The 24,836-nt window shown below is 53.4% G+C and overlaps 1 protein-coding gene and 1 pseudogene across 1 annotated transcript in view; one reads left to right on the top strand and one right to left on the bottom strand.

Annotated features, from left to right (window-relative positions):
- The window catches only part of LOC146421167 (uncharacterized), a 230,781-nt gene that overhangs the window by 165,667 nt on the left and 40,278 nt on the right, over positions 1-24,836 (bottom strand). Inside the window, 2 exon segments of the mRNA XM_085047706.1 lie at positions 8,322-9,570; positions 9,759-9,837. Coding sequence (XP_084903832.1) covers positions 8,322-9,570; positions 9,759-9,837 — 1,328 coding nt within the window.
- LOC146421169 (serine/threonine-protein kinase pim-1-like) lies at positions 15,914-18,290 on the top strand (annotated as a pseudogene).

The raw sequence follows: 24,836 nt of genomic DNA, 5'->3' as shown, positions 1-24,836 counted from the left end.
AGCTCAGCTCTCCTCCTCCATGAGCAGATTCACACGCAGGAGAGGCCCTTCCGCTGCCCTGACTGCAGGAAAGGCTTCAAGCTCAACTCCACCCTTGTCAGGCACCAGCGCATCCACACTGGGGAGAGACCCTATGAGTGTGGGGAATGTGGGAAGAGCTTCAGCCAGAGGTCCACCCTCATCACCCACCGGCGCATCCACACAGGGGAGAGACCGTATGAGTGTCCTGAGTGTGGGAAGAGCTTCACCCAGAGCTCTACCTTGACCAGACACCAACGGAGCCACCAGTAAGGGAAGCCCTGCACAAGCCCCAACTGCAGGAAGAGCTTTGTCTTCTGCTCCAGCCTTATTACCTAGAGCCTCATGGTTTTACTGCTATTTGGGAGGGGTGTTTGGTGATCGGGAGTTATTCTGGATGATTGGGTGCTTCTGGGGTATTTGGTACAGTTTCTTTCTCCATTTTGTGTTTGAAAAGCCAAGAGGGTTCATCCAGTACCTCAAAACCACTCAATTCCACTGGAAAGTATCAATGTTACCCCAAAATGGCTCAATCCCTGCCCAAAATGACTCAGTTCCACAGCCCCTCAGGGTGGGATGACATAGGAAGGGGATTGGGCAAAGTGGGATGCAGTTCCAGAGGGGTGAGGTGGGCATTGGGTGGGGCAGGATGGGTGGGATGGGAATTGGAGGGGTGGAAGGGTGGAAATAGGGCTTGGGAAGGGGGTCTTGATGTCCAGGAGGGGTGAGATGGGTTGGGGTGGGGATTGGGAGTGTGGGACAGGGTCTGGAATGAGACAGCCAAAGGTTGGGGTTGATGAAGGGAGGGGAAACCTGTTCCTGAGTGGGGTTTTTGGGTATTATATAACAGGATTATTTCTCATGAGCCTTGAGGCAATAAAGAAAAAGGAGGTTCATCCTTTTGGTGTGGTGCTGTGTGTTGGGATTTGGGGATTCATTTCTTGTTATTGTTGTTACTATTATTTGTATTATTTATTAGTGTTATATTTCTAAATGCCACCCATTGTTAATAGTGGCTGGATGGCAGCTCACTGGGAAGATTCCCTTCCTTGTCGCAGTGGGATTGAGCTGTATGGTCACTTCCAAGTTGCCAGTGGCTTCTAAAGATGCAAAGTCCTATTTATGGTGGTTTTGGTGTGGTTTGGAATTGGGGAAGGGTCTGATCCCCTCCCTGAGGTGCTCTGAGCCTGCTCTGCACCACATCTGCCCTTGTGGAGCCTCACAGCTGCCCTACCCTGGGGACATGGCAGGACTCCCTCCTGCCTGGGCTGAGGCTCCTCATGGCCCTTCATGACCCCTCATGTCCAAAGCTCTGTGCTGACACTGTCCTGAGCACCAACATCACTGCAGCCCCACGGCCTTTGCTGTCCCCCCGTGTCCATTCCCTGTCCCCGAGTCCCGCCCGGCTCTGGCAGCAGCAGGAGCCGCAGCGCAGTGGGCGCCAGCCTGGCCCAGCCGGGGCTCCCAGCAGGAGCAGCAGCAGCATTGCCAGCCCTTCCCAGCTGCTCCTGCCTTGGCTTCCCCAGGGGTTTTTCCAGGGGAATTCTGGAGTACAGCAACAATCACCCACAAACTGGTCACTGGGCTCAGCCCTTGGCCTTTCTGCTTCCTCCAACCAGCCCAGGCTTCTCTCAGCATTCCAGTTCCCTGCTCAGAGCCTTTGGCTCCCTGCAATCCTGGCCCCAAGGATCTGCTCTCACGAGTCCCTGGGGAGCCATTAGCAGTCCCTGCCTTCAGTGGGGCCCAATGATGCTCCAAGGGACGTGGAGTTTTGCTTCTGACTCCTTGAGCAGCTTCTTCAACCTTCTCTCAGTCCCTGAGGGTCACAGACTCAGCTCCACCTTGGGGTTCATTAAACTACAGAAAGCCCTCAGGAGTTCTTTGTCTGCCTTACATCGTCTTCAAGTGTTCAGGGCTTGTACAGCTATTGGAGTCAGTTTGGTGTTCTTTTAAGGAGGAAGTTTTCAAAGTGCAACCCATGACTTTTCTTTAACGTCAAGGAAATATTTTTTTATTTTTCCGGTCCGAGAAGACATGATAGAAGCATTCCCCAAGTGACTTTGATGCTGAATGTCTCCTTAAGAGGTCTGGGCATGTAGAAGAATGAGCCCCTTGAGGGCTGACCCTGTTGGGACAACCTGCTCCTCACCCCCAACCTCACCATGGCTGACATTGCTCACCTGGCACTGACATCCCTGTTCCCTGCATCACAAACTTGTCCCCTGAGCTCTGCAGCTGGCTGTCCCAGCCCATTGCTCCATGTCCCACCTGCTCTCCTCAGGGCTCTGCCTGCACACAGGCCCAGGAGAAGTTTTCCTGGTTGTGAGGAAAGAATGGAAAAGCCTGAGCAGGTTTCCTAAACAACAAACCCCACTCAGGAACCACATGCTCAGTACAGGCTGCCTCTGATGATGTCACCTTTCTACAAGGGACAATGCGACCAGAAGTGATCTCTGTAAGCAGAATTCTCTGAGTCTTGAAGCAGAATTCCCTGTTCCTGTCCTTTCCCTTGATCTCAGTTGCAGATGGAAGCTGCTGGTGCCATTCTCACCTTTAACCCCTCTTTTGAATACAAACAGATGTGTTTAGCTGTGTTAAGCAGGTGTTGCTCAATGTTTATGCAATGCTTTTGTGTTCCCAATGGAATCACAGAGATCATTGTGACACTTTGGGGCCACATGGAACCATGGAGACCAAAGTGACACTGCAGGGCCTCATAGATGAAGGGAGACCATTATGACTCTGTGGCAGCTCATGGAACCAAGGGGTCATTGTGACACAGTGGGGCCTCATGGAAACCAGGTGACACTACATTGAACCCATTGTGACACTACAGAACCTGATGGAATGAAGGGGACACTGTGACACTGTGGGGCCTCGTTGGAACTCAGGAGACCATTGCTGACAGAACAGGAGCTCATGGAATGGGGAGAGCCAGGCCCAGGGAACATGGCTGCAATGGTGATGGCTGTGAGGTCACTGCCACTGCAGCAGCCTGCTTGGCCCTCAGCAGACATTCTGGCCAGGAGTGTTTTGAGGTCACCCAGCACATCAGAGAACCAACACAACAGGAATTCCATCCTTGGGGAGGAGGGGGTTGCACAAAGCTCCTGTCCTGGGACAATTCGTGGGATGGGGCAGCAACTTCACTGGAAAAACAGTTGATGTTTTGTGACAATCTCATGGTAAAAAGTTCCCTCCTTATGACAAATCTAAATCCACTCTCATTTAGTTTAAACATAATGACCCTTCTTCTGTCACTGCAAACTTTGGGAAAAAATAACACTCCAATTTCCTTGCACTTTGACCAAAATTTTGCCTTTCTCAAAAACCTTGGAGAGGACCAAAAAATCTCCCAAGATTGGGTTTGGAGGCTGTTGTAACGTGTGTCCTTCCTGTCCCTGACCCCGCCCCCCTGACCCCTTCTGACTGGATGTGAGTCAGGACCGCCTCCCATCCCTAGAGATGAAAACCCCAGCCAGATCCGGAACGGGCCTCTTTGGTTCTGGGCTCGTATGGAACCTGTACCCGCCCTCGCCTTCCCTTCCCCCTCCTCAGTCTCCCCATTCCTCCCCTGTTTTCCTCAATAAAAACACCATGGAGACCAGGAACCAAACAGCTGCCTTTCTAAACCTGCAACACTTCTACAAGAACCGCGTCTGACCAGCCCCACAGCTCGTGGCCATGGAATGACCATCCTGCGTGTTCCGGTTCTGGGGCAGCCCTCCCCCCGCAGCAGGGGAGAGCAGCTTTCAGGTTCTGCACTGCTGCAGGAGGCCTCATCACGTAAGCAGGCTGTGCAGTTAGAGTGAGCTGTGTATCATTGAGTGGCTGTATGACACCAGAGAGTGGGCTGTGTGACATTACTGACTTGCTTGTGACACCACAGAGCAGGCTGTGACATCCCAGAGCAGGGTGTGATATGTGACATCATAGAGAGGGCTGTGGCATAACTGGTTGGTTGTGTGACATCAAAGAGCAGGCTGTGACATCATGGTGTGGCTGAATGACATCATACAGCAGGCTGTGAGGTCAGAGAGTAGACTGTGTAACACCATAGGGTGATGATGTGACATCATCAAATGTGCTGTGACATCACAGGACAGCTTTATGTGGCCATAGTGAAGGCTGTGTGAAATCACAGGGTAGCTGTGTGAGGTCACTGGAGAGGTCACTCTGCCCCAGCCCCCCTCACAGTTCCCCCAGACAAGTCCAAAGCTGCTCATGCACAGCAGGGTCCCCTGTCCCCCCAGGTCCCCCCTGCCCCCCAGTGCCACAGCCTCCCCCAGAGGATGTTCCACGATATCGACCTCCAGAGCCTGACATAGGGACAGGGGGGAGAGGGCCCTGGGGGATGGGACAGGGGGACAGGGATGCCCCAGCAGTGTCCCTGTGTCCCCCAGGGCAAGAGCCTGGCCCAGGGCTCCTTCACCCTCTTACGAACGAGGGCTTGAGAGCAATTAAAAAATCCCCAGCAAAGGATGAGCAAAACCAGATTTAATATTCAGTGACAGCACAACAAAGTTCCTTGGCAAGAGTCACTCTGCTCCTGACTGCACAGTTCAGGCACACCAAGGGAAAAAAGCAACAACAAAACCAGGCAATCAAACCAGAAATGAACCGAGAACTGTCCCTGTGTCTTTCTGTGTCTGTAGGTGTGACAAAAGGATAGTGAGGGCAAGGATAAAAGGAATACAGCCTAAGAGCTTAACAGCCCTCAAACTTAACAGAACTTAACTTCTACATTAACCTTAACTTATACCTTAAACTCAACAACTTAGCAAAACAACAACCCCTAGCAGCATTTCACTTAGCTCATACCTTATGACTGAACCTCACTTACAGGCCTAACTCACTCAGATATCCAAGGCACTTCAACACCTCCCAGAGCAGCATTTCTCCCCCATTTCCAGAGCACAGGCACACGTGTGTGCACACAGACAGACAGAGGCAGTGCCAGGGAGCTGTCAGAAATTGCCCTGGAGGGCAGGGAAATGCTCACTGTGGATGCTTTTGCATCTCCCCAGCAGGCAAAGGGTTGAGCCTGGAGGAGTGGGGGGATCGGCCCAGGGTCCCTCGTTGTTCGGGGATGCCCCGAGTGCAGCAAACGGGAGAGTTCCCGGCTCGGAGAGGCCCCACTCAGAGGGAGCTCAGTGCTCCAGGAGAGCTCCAAGGGGCTCCTTTTGGAGCCCTGTTGATAGGGCCCCAAGAGATGGGCTTTAGTCACAGCAATGTTCCATCCTGGCTGCACTTCGCATCAACAGCTTTCTCTGACACTGTGAGAACAGGGATGTTGTGCCACTGAGGGGAGAAAAACAGTTCCCAAGGCTGCTCCTAAAGAAAGCAGGAGCTGGTTGGACAGCAGCAGTGCCTGGGAGCAGACAGTGTTTGTGATCAGCTGCAGAGGAGCTGAGCCCAGGGGCTGTTGGCCAAGGCTGAGGCCTAACGAGCATTTCTCAGATCCAGGGCTGCCCTGGAAAGGTGGTGGTGGGGATAATTCACACCCTCAGTGTGCTCCCAGTTCCTCCCAGTATTTCCATGTCTGTGCTCCAAGTGCTGCTCACAGCCCTGATCCGTGGGGATGGGAATGTCCCGCTCCCTTCCCGGGGCAGTGTCACACCTGAGCCAGGTGTGCAGGGCAGGACCTTGCCCTGACCCCAAGCACTGTCCCACCTGCAGGATCTGCTTCCCATCAGCCTCTTCCTCCTGCAGCCCCAAGCCCAGGTTGGTGCTAAACAAAGGGCACTGGCTCAGGGTCATCCCCCAGCAGGGGCTGTGCACCCCCTCTGCCCCCTCCCCAAATTCCCTCCTGGGGGAGCAGGAGCTGGGTCAGGAGCCCTGTGGGGAGGGAAAAGGGGGTGACACTGGGATGGGGGGTCACACAAGAACCCTGGGGACCCCCCTCACCTTCTCCTGCAGTACCAGGAGGATAAACCCCAACATGGAGCCCCCAAAGCCCAGCAGCATCTTGGGGGGCAGCATGTGGTGGCAGCTTTGGGGGTCTGGGAGGTCATAACTGCCCTAAAACTCTCTACCAGCCCCACAGCCACACCCAGACCCCTCAAACCACCCCAGAGCGCACAGACAGGACCCCCAAACCACTCCCTGCAATATAAATGGGCCCAAAACCCACCAAACACCCTTTCCATCTCCCCCAGTTGACTCACCCAAATTCTCTCCAAGTCACACAGCCCTGACAGGACCCCAAAACTCTCTCACAGACATCGCCAAACTCTCTCTCAGCGCCAGAAATGCCCCCAAAAGCCACAAAAGCCCCTCCCAATCCCCCCAGGATTATCTAAACCCTCTCCCACCCCCCATGGCACTGACCAGGAGAGGTTGGTGGACTGGAACATCCTTAGCTGGGAGCAGCTCAGGCACTTCAGCAGTGATTTGGGCACTTTGGGGGGCACACCCCACATGGGGAGACCCAGGCCAGGGACTGGGACAGAAAACCAGAATTCCTGAACAACAGATGGGCTCAGGTGGACACATTCTGCCAGCACAACTATGAGACTGTTGTCCTGTCTCCCAGCCTGGGCAGCCCCAGAACATCCAAATCCTCATGAATATTCCCCTCAACCCTAAATTCACCCCCAAATCCACAGTAACTTCTTGCAGCTTTGGATCTTTTTTTTTCATTTCTTTATTTTACCTCAGCTTTGGTTGTTCTGACAAGGTGATAAAGGAAATTATTTAGGTTGGAAAAGACCTCCAAGATCATCCAGCATTTCTTGATGCCACCAGAAGAAACAATTACACAGCAGGTAACAATTTTCAGGGTGCAACATTAATAAATCAGCTCTTCCCAATGAATTTCAGATGTCAGTCTGACTCCTGATGGATGTTCCTGCGCCTGAGTTTGTCCAGGTGGCCACAGGGAATCAGGAGGACATGGAAGCCACCAGCCAGGTGTCTTCCCAACCTGAGTATGTTAGTTTTGCTTAGCCCAGAACATCAGCAAGCTATCTTTAGCATCTAGGGGAAACTTAGACCCTTCAAAAGCTGTTGTGGTAGGCCTGAAGAAGTGGCTGAAGGGTTGGGAGAAAACTCACCCCTCTGCTCATGAGCTGGTTTTGCTTAGCCCAGATTTTGCTAGTGGGTGGGGAGGAGCACAAAAATGGCTCCTGTGTGTCCTGAGTGAATGTTCTAGAAGTTTTCACCATGTCCAGCAGAGCCAATCTCTGATGGCTCTGAAGATGATGGACATGCTGCTGGCCAAGTCTGGGTCAATTAGAGATGTTGGTTATACCTCTGTGATATCATGTTTAAGAAGAAATCAAAACAATGTGAGCAAGCACTTCTTTTTAGACAGAGGATGAGGAGGAGGTGAGAATATGTGAGGGAAAACAGCATGGAGACACCAAGGTCAGTGGAGAAGGTGGGGGAGGAGGTGCTCCAGGCACCAGAGCTGAAAATCCTCTGCTGGCCATGGTGAGGACCATGGTGAAGCAGGTTGTCCCCCTGCAGCCCATGGGGTCCACGAGGGGTGCAGAGATCCACCCACAGCCCGTGGGGAGGTGCTCACGCTAGAGGAGCGGGTGGATGCCTGGAGGAAGCTGTGATCCAGTGGGAGTCCCAGTGCAGGGAAAGGCCTTGTTCCTTGGGATGGAAACAGCCTGGCCTGGGCTCAGAGCTCTGAACCCTGTGGACAAGAACTCATGGGGCAGCAGATTCCAGCAGCTGCTGCTCGAGAGATTGGACCCATGGCAAAGAAGTTTGCAGAGGACTGTCTCCAGTGGGAGGGACCCATGACTAAGCAGAAGACTCCTCTCCCTGAACAGCAGAAGAAATTTTGGTCATGGACTGACCAAAAAAACCCATATCCTGCCCGCCACAACCCCCTGTGCTATTGGTGGGAAAGAGGGAGGGGGGTGAGCAGAGAAACAGTGTATTAAGAGCTTATTTTTAGTTCTCATTTGCCTCCTCTGACTCTGTTTAGGGTTAGGTTACCAATAAATCACTTTGCAACTTTAAGTACTCAGACTGTTTTACCCTTCAGTGCATCCTGCCCGCTTCATTATCTCGACTCATGAGCCCTGTCTCTGTGTGTGTGTGTGTGTGTGTGTGTTAGGGGCTTTTTTTTCCCTCCCCTCTGCACAGCTGCAGCAGGGGAGAGAAGAGAAAGCAGATTTCATAGGTGCCTGGCATTTAGGAAGGATCAAACCACAACACTGGGTCACTGGCAGTGTGGGTCACCAGGGCTCTTCCCAATTTGGGTCCTACAATGGGGGATGAATAAGGAGCAGTTCACAATGCTCTTCCCCCACTCGGGGCACTCGCAGGGCTTCCCTTAATGGTGCCTCTCTTGGTGTCTGGTCAAGTTAGAGCTCTTGGAGAAGCCTTTCCCACACTCGGGACACTCATAGGGTCTCTCCCCTGTGTGGATCCTCTGGTGGCAAATCAGGCTGGAGCTGTGGCTGAAGCTCTTCCCACATTCCCCACACTCATAGGGTCTCTCCCCAGTGTGGATGCGCCGGTGGGTGATGAGGGTGGAGTTGCGCTTGAAGCCTTTCCTGCAGTCAGGGCAGTGGAAGGGCCTCTCCTGTGTGTGAATCTGCTGGTGCTTGAGGAGATCTGAGCTGGTGTGAAACCTCTTCCCACACTCGGAACACTCATAGGGCCTCTCCCCAGTGTGGATCCTCTTGTGACGGATCAGGTCAGAGCTCATGCTGAAGCTCTTCCCACACTCGGGACACTCATAGGGTCTTTCCCCGGTGTGGATACACCGGTGCCTGATGAGGTGGGAGTTGTGCTTGAAGCCTTTCCTGCACTCAGGGCAGCGGAAGGGCCTCTCCTCTGTGTGAATCCTCTGATGACTGAGGAGATCTGAGCTGGTCTGAAACCTCTTGCCACACTTGGGACACTCGTAGGGCCTCTCTCCGGTGTGGATCCTCTTGTGATGGTTTAGGTTGGAGCTCTCGCTGAAGCTCTTCCCACATTCCACACACTCATAGGGCTTCTCCCCTGTGTGGATCCTCTTGTGACAGATCAGGTGGGAGCTCTGGCTGAAGCTCTTCCCACATTCCCCACACTCATAGGGCTTCTCCCCAGTGGGGATCCGATGGTGGTCCATAAGGTGGGAGATCTTTCTGAAGCTCTTCCCACATTCCCCACACTCATAGGGCCTCTCCCCTGTGTGGATCCTCTTGTGACGGATCAGGTGGGAGCTGTGGCTGAAGCTCTTCCCACATTCCCCACACTCATAGGGCTTCTCCCCTGTGTGGATCCGATGGTGGTCCATAAGGTGGGAGATCTTTCTGAAGCTCTTCCCACATTCCCCACACTCGTAGGGCTTCTCGGTCTCATGAAGCTTCTCAGCAATCTCCAGCACTGAACTCCAGCTGAAGCTCTTGCCAACTTCCTGGCACAGGGTGGGTCTTTGCTCTTCAGAGCACCCTGGGCTGGGTTTGCAGCCCCTCCTTGTGCAGCATCTCTGGGGCTTTTCTTCCCAGTTGGATTCCTGGGTCATGGAGCTGCTCAAAATGGCCTCTTCCATGAGGTTCTGCTGCAATGATTTCTCCTCCCTGGTCTCTGCCTTCAGCTCATTGCCTGGGGCAGAAAGGACAAGGAGAGGATTTGGGATTTGCCTCTGCGCCAGAGGGAAGGGGAAGGAGATCCCCCCAGTCCATCCCCAGCAGAACAGAGTCAGCAGCAGGGTTGTCCTGCAGCCAGGGGTGATGCTGGGCTGGGAGATGGAGGAGAAGAGAGCAGGAAAGGGGCAGTGACTTCCTCCTCACCTGCCTGGCTGTCCCTGGGCATCTTCCTCTTCCTCGCAGCCTTCTCCTCCATCCAGCCAAGGTCTGGGAATGGGAAATCCTGGTTTAGGGGAAAACAAGGGGTGACTTATTATACATTGTCTTTGAAGGTCACCCTTTCCGATTGCATCTCTAGAAGTCATTAGGCATCTGAGGTCCATAAAACCCTCCAGATCACAACAATTCAGCACCAAAAACACTCCTAGCAGTTCCCTGTCTCTGGTCTGTCCACTTTGGGGTTCTGGGCCTCCCCACTGTGAGGGCTGCAGGGGTCCCATGTATACTGGGGGTCCTCACTCTCCAACATCCCCACTCTCCCCAGACTGCCGGGGGTCCCAGGAATCCCAGGGGTTCCCCCTCGCCAAATTCCCCATTCTGGGGGTCTCCTCTTACTGCAGTCCTGCTTAGGGAAGCCTGGGGTTCTGGGGGTCCCAGGGATCCTCTCTCCCGTCTCTTTCCAGGCTGCCAGGGCTCTTGGTGGTCCCCCCTCTGGGAGTCCCCATTTGTCAGAGACTGAAATAGTTCATGCCTCAAACATTGATATAAAGTTTTGCTCATTAGAACAAAAACTGTATAAAGAAGCCACAATCAAAGAAGCCTCCCTGAAGATACCTGACTGGGACTTTGGACTGAAAGTCAAACTGCTGAGATTAGATAAAGGGAAACCTATTGTTCAGTCATCTCAGGCTGAGGGAAAGGAATGCATCCACAAAGGCCAAAGCCACCAGCTGCTCTGAGAATCATCCCTGGCTGAGTTTGGAGTGAGGGCAGAGCACAGCTCACAGAAGCCAGGTTTCTGTGAGCACAGCTCACCTCCAGCCGACGTGGAGGAGGTTGGGGGTGCATGGTGTAACCTCTGGTCAGAGGCAATAAACACACATCCTCCGTTACACAAACTGTCCAGCTGTGGAACCCCCAACCCCACAAGCCACATCCACGGGACTTTCACGTGAGAGGCAGCTGAGGGGGAGTCACAATCCATCAAAGACCCCCCAAATGCTAGGCCTTGCACCACAGGAGTGCACGTGATGCAAGCAGAGTCTGCTGCTAGAGACTGCCCCCTGCCCCGGGGGGACATGCCTGGACATTGCCACCTGGCCTGAGTCCATATTAACCCATGGCATTCTGTGCTTTCGGGGGACCATCACCACCGAGAAGAGCAGCTGGAGAGGATCAATGCAACATTGTTGGGATCCAGGATGGTGATATTTTCTTTATTCTGTCTCTGTCACCCTCTTTCTGTCCCCCCCACCTCTCTTCCTACTTCTCTTTTCTCTCTTCTTCACTCTCTCTCTCTTATTTATAATCAAATAAAACTCATACTATTGACTGGCATATGGTCTCATTTGCACCTTAATTCGGGCACAGGTATTTCCAAAGAACCTTCCTTACTGGACTATAACACCATTTTAGGGTCCCAGTGGTCCCCCCTCCAGGCTGCCAGGGGTTCCCCAGCTCTGCTATCACCCCTCTAAGTTGTCCCCTCCCATGGCTCTCCCGGGGGGCCCCAAAACCAGTGTCCCCCATCACCCCACCTCCTGTCAGGGCCTCTGCCAGCACCGCTATCAGGACCCCCCAGAAACACCTCCCAGGGACCCCCCAATGTGTCCCTGAGGAGCATTGTAATCAGTAACCTGACTGGGGTTACTGAGCCCATTTGGGAGGAAACTGGGGACACATTGAGAGCAACTGGCATCAACTGGGAGCTACTGGAACCATGCTGAGGGAGACTGAGACCACAACTGGGGCAACTGGCATCATGCTGGGAGAAACTGGGACAACACTTTGGGACACTCACTGAAACTGGGACCATGCTGGAGGCAACTGGGAGTAACTGGGATCATTGTGAGGGAACTAGAACCTTACTGGGGCAGCTGGGAGTGCCTGGGAATGACTATGAGCATGCTGAGGGCAACTGGGATATACTGGGAGTGTCTGTAACCAAACTGGGCAGGCTGGAATCACACTGGGAACAGTTGGGACCATGCTGGGGACAACTGGGAGCAAGTGAGAGTATCTGGGACCACAGTGGGCATGACTGGGAACCTGCTGAGAGGGACTTGAACTATACCAGGGGCCACTGGGATTATACTGGGAGAAACTGGGAACAAATGGAACTATGCTGGGGCAACTGGGATCATACTGGGATCAGAGTGGAAGCAGCTGGCCTCATGCTGGGGGACACTGGGATCACACTCAGATGACTGGAATCTTACTGGGATTTACTGGGAGTGGCTATGGGCAACTGGAATCATGCTGAAGGTAACTGGGAGGAAGTGGGAATGACTGCAAGCATGCTGGGGGCAACTGGGATATACTGGGAGAGACAGGGAGACATGGGGATCACACTGGAGACTACTGGGATCATGATGGAATTGACAAGGAGCAACTGGGATCCCACTGGGGGCCACTGCCATCGTACTGGGAGGGATTGGGATCACACTGGGATTATAGTGGGTGTCAATGGACTCTGACTGGGGCTTACTGGGAGCTACTAGGCCCACGCTGGGAGCCAGTTGGGGATACACTGGGAGCAACTGGGAATGACAAGGTGCATGCTGCTGACAACTGGGATGTACTGGCAGTGACTGGGATAATCCTAGGGACAACTGAACCATGCTGAGGTAACTGGGAGTGCCTGGGAGTGACTATAAGAATGCACATGGCAACTGGGATATACTGGGAGTGTGTGTGAGACCATGCAGGTGGTGGCTGGGACCATACTGGCAGTGATGAGGAAAATGGAACCACTCGGGGCAGGGGGGCAACTGGACTCATACTGGGAGCAGCCACTTGCAGGACCCGGGAGTTCTGAACCCCTTTCCCGGCCATCCCGCCCCTCCAGCCCCCAGATTCCCCTGCCGGGTGTCCCAGCAATCCCAGGCATTCCCCCTCGCAGACTCCCCGCTCCGGGCTTCTGGGGGTCTCCTCTCCCTGGGGTTCTGAAGAGAAGCCGAGGCTCCCGCAGGTCCCCAAAACCGGTGTGTCCCCAATCCCGCCCCGCTCCGGCGCGGTCACCACGTGGCCCCAGGCAGAGCTTGGAGGGCCCGGGCAGAGCCCAACCCCCACCGCGGGGAGACCCGCATCCCCCCGCCCCCCATCGGGGCTCTGCCGGCACCGCCACCGGGACCCCCAAAAACACCTCCCGGGGAACCCCCCATGTCCCCCCGAGGGGCATTTGCAGCTCGGCTTTGGAGTCCCGAAAACTCCAAACATCCCCCAAAAAACCCCAAACCCAGGGATTCCCTGGATATTTGGGGCGAGCTCCCCTTCCCCGCTCACCTGCGGGATGGGGGCGGCGATGGTCCAGGGGGGCTGCGAATTCAGGGAATCCCAGACCGCGTGGCTCCTTCCCGATCCTCCTTTGTCCTTTTTCCCTCCTCTTCCTCCCGCTCCTCCCCCTCTGTCTCTCCTCCTCCTTCTCCGCCCTAATCCCACCTCCTTCTCCTCCTTTCCCCAATCCCTTCTCCCGCTCCTCCTACTACCATCTCTTCCCGGGCTCCTCCTTCCTCCCTCCTTCTCTTCCCTCCCCCCTCCTCCTCTTTCCCCATTCCCCGAAGTCCATCAAGCCCGTGGGAAGGTCGGGAATGGAGCCGGGACAGTGCGATGGTTTGGGATATTCAAACCCACATTTCCTCGCCTCTTCTCATTTTTCCCACCACCTCTCTCCCTCCCTTCCCGCTCACTCCAGAGCTCCGTGCCCACAGCCGGGGGGACTCCCAGCACCACCAGTGCCACCAGTAGGGCCCCAGCTGCCCCCACACGCTCTTGCCGTGCCCAGTGCCGGTTTTGCAGGTGCCCAGAGCCCCAAAGCAGCCCAAAGCGCTCTGCCCTGGGGGGTCCCCAAAGCGGCCCCGCCCCGCGCGGCACTGGCAGCACCAGTCCGGAGCTGTCCACCCTGGTCCATCCCGTGCTCAGCAGAGCATCCTGTGCTCTGTCAGCACTCTCTGCTCCTTCGGCAAGGATTTGGGATTCATGCCAGGCACAGACACTGAACCTCACCCCAAACTGCCCCGGTGCCATTGCTGTCCCCTCGGCGCTGGGCAGCTGCTGTCCCAGGGGAAGCAGGGACACAAAGGAAGCCAAGTGCAGCCCAGCTGCCCGCGCTGATCCAGACGAGCCCCAGGGACAAGGTCCTGCAGAGCCACACGGAGCCCTCGGCTCCTGGCTGGCAACGGCTTGTGTTGTGGCTGCCCCAGCGGCCAGAGCGAGTCCTGGAGCTCCGCCAGCTCCTGCAGAAGGACCCAGGTTCCACCTGCTCTGCCAGGCCCTGCCCAGGGGCCAGCAGATCCACTGGCTCCATGCAAAGGGGGAAGACAAGAAGAATGCATTGGATGCAGCCCCCAAGTTCCTTGAGCAAATTGTTCAGGAACATCCAGACTTTGACCTGATGTTTGCAAAGCTGCAGCTGGCAGAGTTCTGTGGTTCAGGAGAACCAGCACGGGAATCGGAGATCTACAAGGAGCTGCAGGAGAAACACCCTAAGCCTCAAAGGCTGTCACACTCCAAATCTCTGCTGGAGAAAGTTCTTCCTCTGCAGGAAGAGATCCTGAGATGAGGCTAAAGCAAAGTTTGTGGCTGGTGACAAATTTCCAATTGCAGAGAAAGCAGAGGAGGGACTGCAGGTGGAGGCTGGGAGCCTGGGAAGGAGGAAGGAGTGGGGAAAGTGTTTTGTTAGGGTTTGTTTTAGTTCTCCTTCTCATACTGTGATTTCCTTAGAAATCAATTCCATTAATTTCCCTAGCTTGTGTCTGTTGTGCCCCTGACAGTGACCAGTGAGTGACCTCTCCCTGCCCTTATCCCAGCCCATGAGCCTTTCCTCCTGGGTTCTGTGTCCTGCACCTGTGAGGAGAGTGACAGAGCGGCTTTGGTGGCACCAGGCACCCGGCCAGGGCCAGTGCAGCCCAATAATTCCTGCAATTCATTCCCTCCAGGAAAGGTTCTTGAAAAGAGCAAACAGGACTGTGGAGAAGATTCCTGGAAAACTGAAACAGCTTTCAAGAAGTGAAATGAAAATGTAAAGAAACAATCTGAGATGTTTTCCTCTATTTATTTATGTGCTCTCCTTTTCCATGTTGCACTACTTCTCCATGCCATTAATTGCAAATGGATCTCACCTCGAAGCTCTATGACTTAGCATGTTTTAGACTCTCTGTAATACCATGAGTTACACACAGTTTGTCTTTCCCCGTTCTGCTTGGAAAGCAATGCTGGAGACACAAGTGCAGTGCTTGGTTCAGGTATGAATTCTAGAGACAGGGAATGTGCTCCGCTAGTGTTTGACCCTCAGCAGGGACAATGCACAGAGCAGCCAAGGGGATTGCTGTGCCACTGTGCAGCAGTCAAGCCTCTGGATGTCAGCTGAACACGGCAAAGTTCCCGTGTTTGGACAGACTCAGGGGCTGCCCCCGGGGGCGCGCGGGGCTCGGCCGTGGGGCGCGCGGGGCGAGCGGGGAACGGACTAACGGCCACTCGGACAAACGGCCACTCGGACAAACGGCCACTTGGACTAACGGAGACTCGGACTAACTGCCCCGGAGCTTCAGTTGCAGCGGCGGCAGCGGCGGCAGCGGCGGCAGCGGCGGCAGCGGCGGCAGCGGCGGCAGCGGCGGCAGCGGAACAGTTTCTAGGACCCTCTCCTTCCCTTTCTCCTGCTCCTCCTCTCCCTCTCCCCCTGTCCCGCCTCCTCTCCGTGTGTCCCTTTCCCTTTGTCCCCTCCCTTTCGCGGGCTCCCTCTCCCCCTGCCGGGCGGGGCCATGCGCCCGGCCCGCCCCCAGCCCCGGCCGGGGCTGCCCCCTTCCCGCCCCCGGGCGGCCCGCCGCGCTCTCGGCTCCGCCCGGCGGTCGCCGGCATGGCTGTGGCGCTGCTGGGCGGGCCTCAGTGGCCACGGCTGGGGTAGCATCGCCTGTCCTTGGCTCCGCCTGTGCGGGCGGCGGTCCCGGCGGCGGCCCCGGCAGCCCCGGCAGCCCCGGCCCCAAGCCCGGCGGCGGCCCCGGCTCCAAGCCCGGCGGCGGCCCCGGCTCTTCCCGGGGCCCAAGGAGGACACACACGGCGCGGCCGCTCCCGCCGCCTCCGCTGCGCCTTCCCCGGCCCGAGCTCCGCCGCTCGGCAGTCCAGCCGCTGGCCCCGAGCCGCCCATGCCCCGCTCAGAGGGGGATGCCCGGCCCGGGGCGGTGCAGAGGCGGTCGGGGGCCGTGTGTGGCCCCGGGCCGAGCACTGACGGCCGCGTGTCGCCCGCAGGGAAGGCGCAGGAGGCCCTGCAGGAGCGGTACCGGCTGGGTGCGCTGCTGGGCACAGGCGGGTTCGGCAGCGTCTACGCGGGGACGCGGCTAGCGGACGGCGCCCCGGTGAGTGGCGGGGCTGGCGGCGGGCGGAGGAGGAGGAGGATAAGGAGGAGGAGGAGGAGGAGGAGGAGGGTGGGGCTCGGCAGGGCGGGCGGCGAGCTGAGCCCGCTGCTCTCTCTTGCCCGCAGGTGGCCATCAAATGTGTGTCTCGGAACCGCATCCATCATTGGGGCGAGTTGGTGAGTGAGCGGGGCCAGCGGCAGAAGCCGGGCTGTGCCGGGCGGGGATAAGCCGGGGCCCGGCAGGGTGGGAGCTGCCAGGACGCCTCGAGGGAGGTAGAGCGGGCGTGGGGTGAGCGGGGGGCGCAGAGCATCCCGGGCTGGGTGAGGGGTCCCAGCGCCCTGGTATGGCCTCAGCCCCACTGATGACATCGTGTTCCTCCCGCAGCCCGATGGCACCCGTGCGCCCCTGGAGATCGTGCTGCTGCACAAGGTGTCCACTGGCTGTGCTGGTGTCATCCAGCTCCTGGAGTGGGTTGAGCTCCCCAGCGATTACCTGTTGGTGCTGGAGCGTCCGGAGCGCTGTCAGGACCTCTGGGATTTCCTGGCGGAGCGGAGGTTCCTGCCGGAGGAGGAGGCACGGGGGATGTTCCGGCAGGTGCTGGAGGCCGTGCGGCACTGCACCAGCTGCGGGGTGCTGCACAGGGACATCAAGCCCGAGAACATCCTGCTCGACCTGGACACCATGCAGCTGAAACTCATCGACTTTGGCTGTGGCACCTTCCTCCAAGACACAGCCTACACCCAATTTGCAGGTGAGCCTTCCCAGGGGATGCTCCTGGGCATCTCATGGTCCAGCCTGGGTGTAGCACCGGGGCTTCTCCTGTAGCTGCCAGGCATGGGATTAACTCTTCAGGCAAGTTACTTTTGGGTGGGGGTCGAAGGGGGCAGCTTGCAGCCCTGTTGACCACCTTCACCACCCACTCTGCCCTTGGCAGGGCTGGGGCTGGGGCAGTCAGTCTGACAAAACCCCAATGAGTGTAGCAGTGAGGGGTGTCAGACCCCATGCCCCAGCCAGTTTGGTAGGCAGGCGAGAATGGTCTTGGACTGCTGCACTCCCCTTGTTTGCCTTGACTTGTAATTGTTTTTTGGGGGCAATGCAGGCAGGGATGAGAGTGGTTTTTCCCACCTCTGGGAATGGTTTTATTTTGCGTGTCATGGTTGGACCTCCCCAGGGCTTCTGCTGCCTCATTCCAACACCAGTGGCTTCTTTTCCAACCCCAAGTTTGTACATGAGTCACAGGTGCTGGCGAGAGGGCAGCAGGTCACCCTGTGTGCCACTGGTGCAGCCCCTGCATGCCCAGGGATGTGGGGTGAGGCTCTGGGAGCAGCAGCATCCCCTGATGAACTCCATCTGTATTCCATAGGAACCCTGTCCTACAGCCCACCAGAGTGGATCCACCTCAAATTCTACAACGGTGGGGCAGCAACGATCTGGACCCTGGGCCTCCTGCTGTACCACCTGGTCGTCGGGAAGCACCCATTCAGGAGGGGCCAGGAGATCATCTGGGGGCGGATCTTGTTCCCACGACGGCTCTCTCAAGGTGGATCCTCATCTCTGTGGCACAGGGGGAATACCAGTGCTGGGAGAGAGCAGCAGGCTCATGAGCATCCTGCTCTGGCAGCTGCTGAGGAGGAGGCACATGTCCTGCTCTCCTGCTCTCCTCCAAAACAGAGAATGCCTGGGGAAGTTTAGGCACAGTTCTAGTACACCCAGGATGGCCTGAGCATGGGAACAGGGAGGGAAAAGTGGACAGGAGCCTTCTCCAACTGACTGGCAGTTTCTGGTTTTTCTTCTCAGAGTGCCAAGATGTCATTAGGAGGTGTTTGTCCATGCAACCCTTGGACAGGCCATCGCTGGAGGACCTCTTCAACGATCCTTGGATGCAGGATCTTCATCTGCCCTAGAAGACGGGAGAGATGCACGTGCACAGTTTGATCCAGGGGCCTGGCAGGTAACAGCTCCACACATCTTTTGGCAATCAGAAGCAAAGCAAACCAGACGTTTTTTGACCTGCCTGTAGCTCTGAGCAGGGATCATCAGAAGGGAACTCATAGCTCTTGTGCTGGAGCTGAGCTGGAGATCTGCTCTGGCAAGCACTGGTGGCCACCATCCACCCTGGTTTTGCTTGTCCTGGTTCATTGTTGTCTGGGGCCCTGGGCAGAACACTGACAGCCTGGTGTGGCCCCCAGGGAAGAAGCAGGAGCCCCTGGAGATGCTGTACCAGGTGGAGCTGCAGCTGGAGACACAAAGGAGGACTTCAAGGATGACAACCTCTACCTCAACCTGACCACCAGCAAGCTGAAGATTATCAGCTTTGACTGTGGCATTTTCTTCAAAGACACACTCCACACCTGATTTACAGGTGAGTTCAAAGCCAGGGGGATGCTCCCACATCTGTGCATTGCACAGCCTGGCTGGGCCCCAAAAATTTTCCTCTATTGCTGGGATGGAGGCAACAACTTCTTCAGTCATCTGCCAAGCTGCTCTTTGGCTCTGGGCAGCTGCTGAGGAGGTGGATCTGCCATGGCTGGCTGGAGGCTGAGCACATGTCCTGCCCTCCTGCTCTCCTCCCAGAGGCAGCAATGATGGGGAGGTTTGGGCACAGCTCTGAGCTCAGCCAGCATGGCCTGGGCACTGTGGGCAGTTGGGACAAGGGGGACAGGAGCCTTCAGCTGACGGGCAGTTTCTGGTTTCTCTCCTTCCAGCAGGGCTCTGCAGATGCTGAGGCTGCTCTGGGCTCTGCCAGGGCTCTGCTGGGGCTCAGCCCTGAGCACGGCTGGGCCTTCTCTGCCCTCCCATTGCTCTGACAGCTCTGCATCAGACGAGCCTGTTCTGAGCACACCGACGGAGCTTTCTGCTTGTGCAGGTGAGTGAGACTCTCCTGCAGGCCCAGAGATTGCAGTGAGGGATACACATCCAATTGGCCAGAACCCCAACACTCCACAGTCCCAGCTGAATGCCTGTATCTCCACAGGATGTTTTGTCTGTCCCACTCTTCATTCCTTTTGGGTTGGAATTGTGCAATTGCACTTTCTTCCTCCTCTAGAAGTGCCACGAGTGAGCCAAACCTGGCGAGTGGGCTGTTGTTCCTAAGGCAGTGCAGTCTGGAGTTGGTGAATGAAGAATTGACCTTCTCCACTTCCAAACCAGAGCAAAAAGCTGTAAGTGGGACTTTGCATCTTTAAGAAACCTCTGACAATTTCAAAGGGAATGCATAGCTCATTCACAGGGTGAGAAGGAAGGGCATCTTGCTAATGAGATGGGGATCAACAGAATCTGGATTCCCAGTCCTGCTCGGAGCTGGCAGGGCACAATCAATTTCCTAATGCTTCAACCACAATTTAAAATAACTTAATATGGGAAACAAACCCCAAAATCTATTAAAAAAGGCTGCTGAAGTCAGTAAGATAGATCCATGCTGTTGGCACATTGACAAAGTAAATAACTGAGCTCACTTTTACAAACGATCAGTTACCTCTTAATCCAAAGTTACAGAAGATTTTACACTACACACCTGAGTTTTGTTTTTATCTTTCATATTTCATCTAGGCTTTTATCTTTTTTTTTCTCTTTTTTTTTTTTTCCTTAAACCAGGAAACCTGTCCTAAAAAGAAATGTCCTTTGCTCCTGGTTTTCATGTGAAGCAGCTCCCTTCCCTCGGGCCCCAGGGCTTGGGGCACTGTCAGCACCTGCTGCTTCAGCCACTGCTTCTGCTGGCATTGAGAGCAACAACCAAACTGTGGCTGATCCCGAGGGAGCAGCAGCAGGGCCTGGAGCTGATCCCTGAGTCTGGGCAGGGCTGGACAAATGACCCCACAGCAGCAGCAGCAGCAGGAGGAAATGGAGCTGACTTTGAGCACAGCCCCTGCCACTCTTGCCTCCTGTTTGCAGTGGTGTCACAGCAGCCTGAGGCACCTGGGAGCCCTCAGTGCCAGCAGGGACTTGAGATGGCAGGCCCTGGGCTCCTGGAGGTTGTGCAAGGAACGGAGCTGGGCACTCCCTGTCCATATGGAGCTTGCAGATGGAAAAGGCTGCTGTGCCCAGGCAGCTCCAAGGGCAGAGAAATGAGGCTCTCGAGCACTTGATCTGGGCCAGTTCCACAGTCCTGGGCAGCAGCCAGCGAGCAGAGGGGGAACAGAGGGCACAGCAAGAGGGACAAAAGCAGTCAAGTGCAGAGACTGGAGAGAGCCAGACCTGGCAGAAGGAACAGCTGCTTCCTTGCACTCTTGAAGAAAGCTCTTGGCTGTTTCAGCGCACTGAAAGGCCTGAAGGGCAGAGAGGAGGTGACACCAAACAATGCTCCTGTTTTCACACCCTCCCCTCTCAGTGTCCCAGAAGGAATTGGATGAACTGCATTCTTCTCTCATAGTTGTCTCGTTCAGCATGAGCAGCTTAGCACCAGGAGCTAAAGGGTCTGAAGCCTCAGGCCTCAAGAGCTGACCAAGAGAGAACTTTCTGAGCAAATTAATGCTGCTAACATGGACCAGGCTGAATGGAGCAGATAAAATCCTGGAATTCTAGAATCCTTTCTGTTGAAAAAGACCTTTGAACTCATCAAGTCCAGCATTCACCCAGCACTGCCAGCCCAGCACTAAACCACATCCCTGAAGTGCCAAGGCCTGAACAAGAGGCCTGACTGAGGCCTGAACAACAGGCCTGAGCCAAAGGTGACCTCTCGATGAACCTTCCAACCAAAGGTTATCTTTGTATCCACGCATTAACGAAACATGTATGATCATTAGCATTGTGATAGATCTATCTACTCATTAGTGAAACATGTATTGACTTTTCTGTATTTAGAAGCTATACAAGGCCATGAAATCCAACATCTGGCCTTGTTTACGTTTTTATGGTCAAAGTCAACTCCCTTGGTTCCCCCTTGAGCCCTGGCCAGGCTTTGGGAGAATCCAAGAGGAGAATGAATCCAGATGTTCCTGCACTGGAAGTGCTGTCAGTTTGTTTGTTCAGCACTCTCCAAGCTGGGCTCTCTCCCAGCAAGGTTGGAAGCCTCACCTGTGGCTGGACACAGCTGCAGGAATTCCCAGTGTCCAGAGTGGCTCTGCAGTCCTTGGCTGTGACAGCTTCCCCAGCTGATGTGTGGGGCTGGGTGATGGTAAAGTCTGAGGCTAACTGGTGATGGATCTTTCTAAATCCCTTCAGGAAATCTTTGGTAGGAATGATTGGGTTCATTGCTGAGCTTCTCCTGTTGTGGTTCTTTGCTGCTCTGAACTATAGGAAATTGCAGTGATTCCTTCAGTTGGTGTCTGTGTCTTTGGTGCTGGCCCTGCCCACTGGCAAAACAAAATTGGCATAGTCTGTCCAGATCACAGCAAAATGACATTTTTTAATTGTAAATGTAAGGAATTGATCCCATCCAAGATTCCTGGTTGGGAAGACCTTCCCTATAGTTCACTGGCTCTGGAGTGGGCTGAGATCAGAGCACTGTGTGAGCAATGGGGAAGTCAGCTAAAAGAAGCTGATCTGCTGGATGTATTAAAATGCATCCAACATTGCATATGGAAAAAGGAAAAGATCTTGTGGGTTTGGGAAGATGAGGATAAATTTTGTTAACAGTATATTGGAAAAAGCACCAACAGAAGGAACAATTGGTTTTGGAATGCTCCCACATGGAGCAACAAAAGTTTTTAATTCTGAGCTTAGATTTCTTTGTGCAAGTGAAATAATAGAATAAATAAATATATATATATCATTAAAATTATATGTAAAAATATAATAAAATAAGTATGTATGTATAAATATATATATAGATATAGATACAAAGAAAATAATAATGTGAAATAATGCTGACAGTTTGTTATCTTTTGCTGCTCAGGGATGTAACACTAAATACCCTACAGAAAATGTTTGGCCAGGACCTGAATGTCAGTGAGAAAATTGACGAGTTTGTGTATAATGAATAAAGGAGGATGGGATGAAATTGGCTATTTTTATAGGGTTTTCTGATTCTGTGATATGGAATGCTTTGTCTGTTACTGTGAGAAATAAAGTGATTAAGGCTGCTGGGTTTTTCATATACCACACTATCCACAAGCTGTAGGATTTGTAGAGTGGATAGAGGATTTGTTAAAAGAGCAGATGAAAAAATGAGGAGATGGGAACCTGTCCTGATGGAGAACCCCTTACAGGTCCACTCCAGAAGCTGCATGGCTGGACCTTTATGCTTTAGATTTAATGAGGATAAATCAGAAGCAAATGAGAGTTATCAATACCAAAACAGGAATTCAGATTCCTCCAGAACACTTTGGCTTGATAACTGCTCACTGCAGCTTGGCCTTGCAAAGTGTTCATGTCATGGGAGGAGAAATCGCTACAAATAATCAAGAAGAAATTAAATTCTGGTTAACAATACTGAACAAGATTTGATTATGCCACCCCATGACAGGGTAGGACAATTACTGATAATACTGTTAATAATATCATTATTTTATACTACTGATATTACTGTTAATAATTACTGTTAATAATTACTGATAATAACTGTTTTAAAAACAGTTGTGAAAAAAGGAGATCCACCTCGAATCACTACTGCTTGTGGAGATAAAGTGTTTGGATCCAGCAGTCCTAATAATGGAGCCAAGGTGTGGGTCCAGAGGCCAAATGGCCCTCCTGAGCCAGCTGAAGGAACAGCTCTGGGGAAAGACAACTCAGTTTGAATCCTGAAACCTGGGCAGGAACAATGAGAATATGTCCCTGCAGCCAAGTGTTCTATGGGAGAACAAGTAGATGTTATAGGATGTTGTTTCACAGATCCTGCCAGACCAAATCTCCCTGTTTGCCCCAACGTTCCCTTTGGAAAATGCTCTGATCCACAGGGCTCCATGTGAAGGCTGATGTGACCCTGAGTGCCTTCCACAGAAATTCCAGCCAGGAGCCTGGAGCACCTCAAGGACTGGGACCTGGCAGCTCTCCAGCCAAAGGGGAAAGGATCCCACCAAGCCTTGTTACCCACAGACACTGCAGTGAAGCTGAACAGCAAAGGACCTTGGGGCATTATTGTGGAATGAAAAAGGAGCCAGCTCCATGGACAATGGAATTATTGTTCCTGACCTGAATGAGATTGAGGAAAAAGAATGAATAACCTTGTCACTAAAGTACTGCTTATGTCTGTAAGTTGTATCTTGATAGTCAACCAGAATCTTTGTTTGCCAGAAACACCTCTGGAGTTTCACCAAGGGATTAGTCATGAAAATTCTTATTGAAATGTAAAGATCAATGTAGGGAAAGTACTTAGTGTAACTAATTGCTGGGTATGTTCTCAACTAATGTTGGGAGGAACAGGATTCCCTTGGAGGGCCCACGCTACAGGGTGGCAAAACTCTGTCAATGGGCTCTGACTCGTAACAGGGCCAGTGAAGGGAAATTAAAGAAAAGTGTTCTGTGGAACAAAAGAATAAAATTATCAATTTCACAGGATTCAGTAAGGTTCTTCTTCAAGAGAAGCCAAAGCCTATGAAAAGATTTCTGTGCTTGAGCATCACTCACAATGTCAGTAGAGCTTGGGGTGCTGGAGCTGCTCAGGGTCAGTGTTACACCACTCTCAGCTGCAATGCCACCCTTTTGGCTACTTTGGCAACAACCAGAGGGAAGAGTTGGGACCAAGGGAACATTTTCCACCCAAAGAGTGCCTTTGATTTCAGAAAGCCAAAGATTCTGGTTCACCCTGTGTCCCATGTGCATTGCCTTATCCTATGGAGTTTATGTTAATGAGCTAAATTGATTATTTGAAGTAGCAAATTATAATGTTAAAATATTGAATAGCACCTCCTGTGAGCTCCAACAAACACAACCTGGGAGCTCTACAGAACCACATGGCCTTGGATTATCTGCTTTCTGTCCAGAGAGGAACCTGTGCTATTCTAGGACAGGAATGTTGCACTTGTATCAATGATGGGTTTGGAGTCCAACAGTCAGGAATGACCTCAATAGAAACAGCAGTAGCAGAGTGGCAGAAAGACGAAAATTCTCCCTGGTGGGATTGACTTCATGGCTGCCAATTTGGAGGCTGCTGTGAAATGCATTTGTGGCAGTGACTGTGATCATTGCAGTGTGTGCACTTGGTGTGTTATGATTCCATGTTAGAGTTGTTTTAACACTTTGTGCTGAAAAATGGAGCACTGAGACTTGTCTGAAAAGAGGCACAGTCTCAGTAAAAAGGGGGATTTGATAAATAACATAGAGAATAGGAACTATTTAGGCATGTTTTAAAAGGAATGCAAAGTATAGATCTGAGTAATGAACTTGAACAGCACTTAATTGAAAACAAGTGGTGACGCCTTTACACCTAATACCTAAATCTATTCTAAAAGACTATTGTTGAAAGAATTGTTATGGAGGTTATAGTTCATCTGTCAGTCAAAGGACCCATTGAAGTACTAAGGCCTGAACAGTTCTTTACTGAGGCCGGAGCAATAACTGACCTCTTGATGAACGTTCCAAACAAAGGTTACATTTGTATCTGCTCATTAATGAAACATTATTACCAAAATGATCTATGTATCTGAGCATTGGTGAAACCTGTATTTACCTTTTTGTATTTAGAAGCCAGACAAAGCCACATCTGGCTTTGTTGGGGCTGCACTATGAAAGAAAACTCCCTTGGTTCCTCCTTGAGCCCTGGCCAGGCTCTGGGAGAAACCAATCAGGAGAATGAATCCAGAAGTTCCTGCACTGGAAGTGCTGTCAGTTTGTTTGT

Source organism: Lichenostomus cassidix, unplaced genomic scaffold (genome assembly GCF_008360975.1).
Source record: "Lichenostomus cassidix isolate B80296 unplaced genomic scaffold, HeHo_3.0 HiC_scaffold_43, whole genome shotgun sequence".
NCBI classification, from domain to species: Eukaryota; Metazoa; Chordata; class Aves; order Passeriformes; family Meliphagidae; genus Lichenostomus; species Lichenostomus cassidix.
This window is presented reverse-complemented; position numbering and strand designations above follow the sequence as displayed.